The sequence below is a fragment of the Penaeus monodon genome, chromosome 6, assembly GCF_015228065.2.
Source record: "Penaeus monodon isolate SGIC_2016 chromosome 6, NSTDA_Pmon_1, whole genome shotgun sequence".
In the NCBI taxonomy this organism is placed as follows: domain Eukaryota; kingdom Metazoa; phylum Arthropoda; class Malacostraca; order Decapoda; family Penaeidae; genus Penaeus; species Penaeus monodon.
The window spans coordinates 41,669,956-41,674,466 of NC_051391.1; the positions used below are offsets into that span (position 1 = coordinate 41,669,956).

At 49.3% G+C, this 4,511-nt stretch overlaps 1 protein-coding gene across 1 annotated transcript in view; it reads right to left on the minus strand.

Moving 5' to 3' along the window:
• The window catches only part of LOC119574006 (probable G-protein coupled receptor No9), a 91,728-nt gene extending 89,222 nt beyond the window's left edge, over positions 1 to 2,506 (minus strand). Inside the window, exon 1 of the mRNA XM_037921102.1 lies at positions 1 to 2,506. This exon is cut by the window's left edge and continues 13 nt beyond it. Coding sequence (XP_037777030.1) covers positions 1 to 1,368 — 1,368 coding nt within the window. The 5' untranslated portion in view covers positions 1,369 to 2,506.
• Between the last annotated feature and the right edge of the window lie 2,005 nt (positions 2,507 to 4,511).

Genomic DNA, 4,511 nt, shown 5'->3' on the forward strand with positions numbered 1-4,511 from the left:
GAAGAAGAAGGGGAACCAGCACAGGAGGAACACGCCCACGACGATCCCCAGGGTCTTGGCGGCCTTCTTCTGCCTGCGGAACTTGGCCATCTTGCCCGGCGGCCCCGGCAGGCGTCGCTCCGGAGACGACGACGGCGACTCCGGCTCGTGGTGGCTGCCCTTGGCCTTCTTGCCCCCCTTGCCGCCCTCCGCCCCCGCGCCCTGCTCCTCCTGCCAGTCTATAGTAGTCACAGGCAGTTGCAGGTGCGGCGTCGGGGGCATGAGGCTGGCGATGCCCTTCCCGCGGTGCATCCTGAGCCCCGACTTCTCCTCTTCCTTCGTGGGCGACTTCGACTGTCCATTGGCCATGCAGTGGCCATTGAGGCCCCCTACGCCCGTGGCGAGGCCAGCGGCCATGCCGGCGGCGATGCCCACGCCCATGCCCCCGCGATGCGCCCGCAGCGTGAGCTTGCCGTCGGAGCGGCCGGCGCCCCCCTTGTGCACCCTGAGCGTGACGGACGTTTTCGTGGTCTTGATGCCGCTCTCCAGGAACTTGGACTGCTGGATGGCGGCGCGGTAGATGCGCCAGTACACCACGATGATGCACACGCTGGGCAGGTAGAAGGAGCCCGTGACGGAGAAGATCACGTAGCCCAGCTCCTGGTTGACGGTGCACACGGTGGGGTCGGGGTCCGGGGGCGTCTTCCAGCCGAAGGCGGGGCCGATGGAGATCACGATGGACAGCGCCCACACGGCGGCGATGAGCACGCACATCCGGCGTTCCGTCATGATGGTCGGGTACGCCATCGGCCTCGTGACGCCGATGTAGCGGTCGAGCGAGATGACGCACAGGGACCAGATGGAGGCGGTGCAGCAGAGCACGTCGGCGGTCGCCCACACCTCGCAGAACACCTGCCCGAAGTACCACTTGCCGGAGACCTCCAGGGTGGCGCTGAAGGGCAGGACGGTCGTGCCCAGCAGGAGGTCCGCCACCGCCAGGTTCACGATCAGGTAGTGCGTGGAGGAGCGCAGGTTGCGGGACATGTAGACGGCCAGCAGCACCAGCATGTTGCCGCCGATGGTGAGCACCACGATGCTCGCCAGCACCACTGTCTTGAGCGCCGCCTCCACCAGGGCGTTGGTGGCGCCCTCGGCTCCCACGCCCTCCAGGCCCTCGTCCGCAGGGGATGGGGAGGAGGGGGAGGGAGAGGACGAAGAGGAGGGAGAAGGCGTAGAAAAGGTGATGTTGCTTGTGATGTTGATCTCGGGCAGGCTCTGGTAGTCGTCGTAGTCGTAGAAGTCATCTTCGTCGTCCAAGATCCAGGACGTGTTGAGGAACCTGAGAGTGGTCGGGCCCTGGAACCAGTAGGTCACGTTGGCCGGGGACATCGCTCCGTCTTCTCTCGCCCGCCGCGCCCCTGCCTCCCGTTTGAGGAACGAAAGAGGGAAAGGAAGCACAAACAACTAGAACATCCGAGGGCGTCCGACAAGTAATCCTTTCGGCTCTGGGTCGCGGAGCGCGTCAAGCCCGCCGGACCGCCGGCATAACGGAGCCTCACAAACAAGCCAAGTGTCTTTTTTTTCCTTTTCTTAAGAAGTCCGACACGACACGAGATCCGGGACAATTAGGTGGAAAGGCCGACGGCCCGCCATGGTTCACTGCTGCAAACACGGCCGTCGCCCAGTCGCTCGTGCAGGTACTCACGCCGACGGGAGACTAAGTCCTTGCTCTTCATACGCAACAGCTCAAACACGCCGAAGGAGGTTGTTTATCCTCGGTCAACATCCGGGGGAGGCGAGAGCGGAGGAGGAGGAGGAGGGGCGGGGAGGGGCTGGCGCAAAGGACAATTGGAAGTGAGACTTGCCCAACGAAGGGAAAGGAATCAGACCACCTCTCAGCGATCATTAGCGACGTCATGGTGGTCGGAACTCATTGTGTGGAGGGATTGTTCGAACCACTTATGAACGGTCGTCGTCGCTGTCGTGGCTGTTAGCATTACTGTTGCTGTCACTATCTGTTTTCATTTCGAATTCTGCGTATCCCGTCTAATTATAAAAAATAGGGTTCTTCTTCATATTCACGGATAGAGTATCATCAGATTTTTTTTCAGAATAAACCTGGAATGATCTGCTCAACCAGCGAAGGTCACCGCAAGTTGATTAATGAAAAGTATTTACTCGTGATGAATGGTCAGCTTAGATCACACATATTGTTAACAATGAATTCCTATTTGAACATTATGATATCTATCAAGTAAATCAACTGATGATATATGTTGCTGTTTTTTTCATGTAATATAGACGCACCTCTTGCACATCACCTCAGCTTATTTTCATATATTCTCAGTTTTGACGACATCGAGAGATAGAGATCTGCAACAAAAATAAGCTCATCGCACAGGGCACTGCTCGGCCAAATGTTTTCCAAAAAGGTAACCAAGATGCACCCCAGCCAAAATGAAAACAAAAAACAAATGACTGTCAGATGCCGCTAGTCGTCTGAACCGGCGTCCTCGACCGAGCACGACCTGCAAGTGCTACGTGTCGTGCGGTGACCCAGACTGACCTGGCAGGCCGCCCCCATGCTCCTCTCGGGCCGCGGTCCACGCAGCCTTGCCGTGGTGGCCTGGGGATCAGCTGTGCCAACGCCAGGTGCGCCTCTCACTCGCCGCTTCACCTCATGAATGATATAGTTTTCATTTGGGAAATGAGCTGCCGTTTTTCTTCCTTCAGGTGGAACCTCCTTTTGTTAAATAAAATTCCAGGTAGGCATAAAAGCGAATATTCAACGATATTCATTTCCGTCAAAAACTAAAACAAGGAGTCTAAGGACGGGTTACCTGGGCGCGAAAACGGACGGTGACAACGCTGATTTGAAAGCGTTGCCACGCGCGCAAGCTCGATTCGCGTCCAATCACCAATTGTCAACGGGAGCGAATCCATCAATGAACGGCTCATGTCTCCAGAAGTGACCGTTTTATAACCTTGCGACCCATACACAAAAGAGTGTGTATCCCCCTTTGGACGAAAAGAACTAAACGTGATCAGATGTGCACGGTGGATGTGCATATTTTCTCTGGAGAAGTAAATCATGGCAATGACCTTTGTATAAATATTACCTTGATTGCGTGACTAACTGCGCGAGGTGACCCACTAGAATTATGTATAATCCTATTTGTCATTATGCTTTTTTTAGATACAATTTGTTAGATTATGGATATTTAAGCATAATATTCCGTCAACAGGAAAACATTGCGAGACGTAAAATAGCGATATCTACGTTACTTTTAAATAAAGTGCAAAGTGCTATTATAATGAGCGTAATGCAGGTATGATCAAATATGTCGCAGTGGTGTCGAGTGTTAATCTTTATAATGATTTTATTCTTAACGATTCTCAGAAAATGTCATTAAAAAAGTTAGGTGTCTTTATAAAAGTTATGAAATTACTCCCCCCAACTCTCACTCTCTCTCTCGCCCACCCCCCCCCTCTCTCTCTCTCTCTCTCTCTCTCTCTCTCTCTCTTCTCTTTCTCACTCTCCCCCCCTCTCTCTCCTCAGTTTCTCCCTTATTCTCTCCTCTGATTCTCTTTCTCTTTCGTTCTCTCCTCTCTCTCTCTCTCTCTCTCTCTCTCTCTCTCTCGCTCTCATCTCTCTCTCTCTCTCTCTCTCTCTCTCTCTCTCTCTCTCTCTCTCTCTCCTCTCTCCCTCTCCTCTCCTCTCCTCTCCCTCCCCTCCTCTCACTCACTCTCTCTCTCTCTCAACTAAATCAGTATATATTCGTATTCAAATTCTTTGTCGTGAAAGTACAAAGAACAGACACACACACACATATAAATATATTTACTTCTTTCTTGGATCCCTGGAAATTATCATAAAAGAATATGAAGATTAAAGACAAAACAGTTTTCGAAGGCGTAAGAGACTGCCATCAGTAATATATCCTTCATATGCATGTTTATATAATTTCACGCAACGCAGTCAAATGGGAGACTCTTGAGGCAGCGCGATATCCATAGGCCAATGTTATATTACCTTTATTTCTTCATATACTTATATGTTTACTTATATATATGTAATAATAATGATAAAAAGGCAGTGATACCAACAACAACAACAATGAAAATAATGCTGGTAATAATAGTAGTGACACATATTAATAGTAGTGGTAATGAAAACAATGATAATAACATTGATAATCATAATAATGACAGCGATTATGATGATGGGAAAAAGTAATGGTGATGATAAAGATAAGGGTAAAGATGATGATGGTGATAATAATGATGATGATGATGATGTTGATGATAATAATAATAATGATGATGTTAAGAATAATAATAACAACAACAATAATATCAATAATAATAATAACAATAATCATTATAATAACAGTAATAATAATAATGACAATAATGGTGATAATAAAAACATGGTAATAATGGTAATTAATAATAATAATAATATAATAATAATAACAATAATGATAATAATAAAAAGAATAACACCAACAAAAACAATAATAAGGATGATA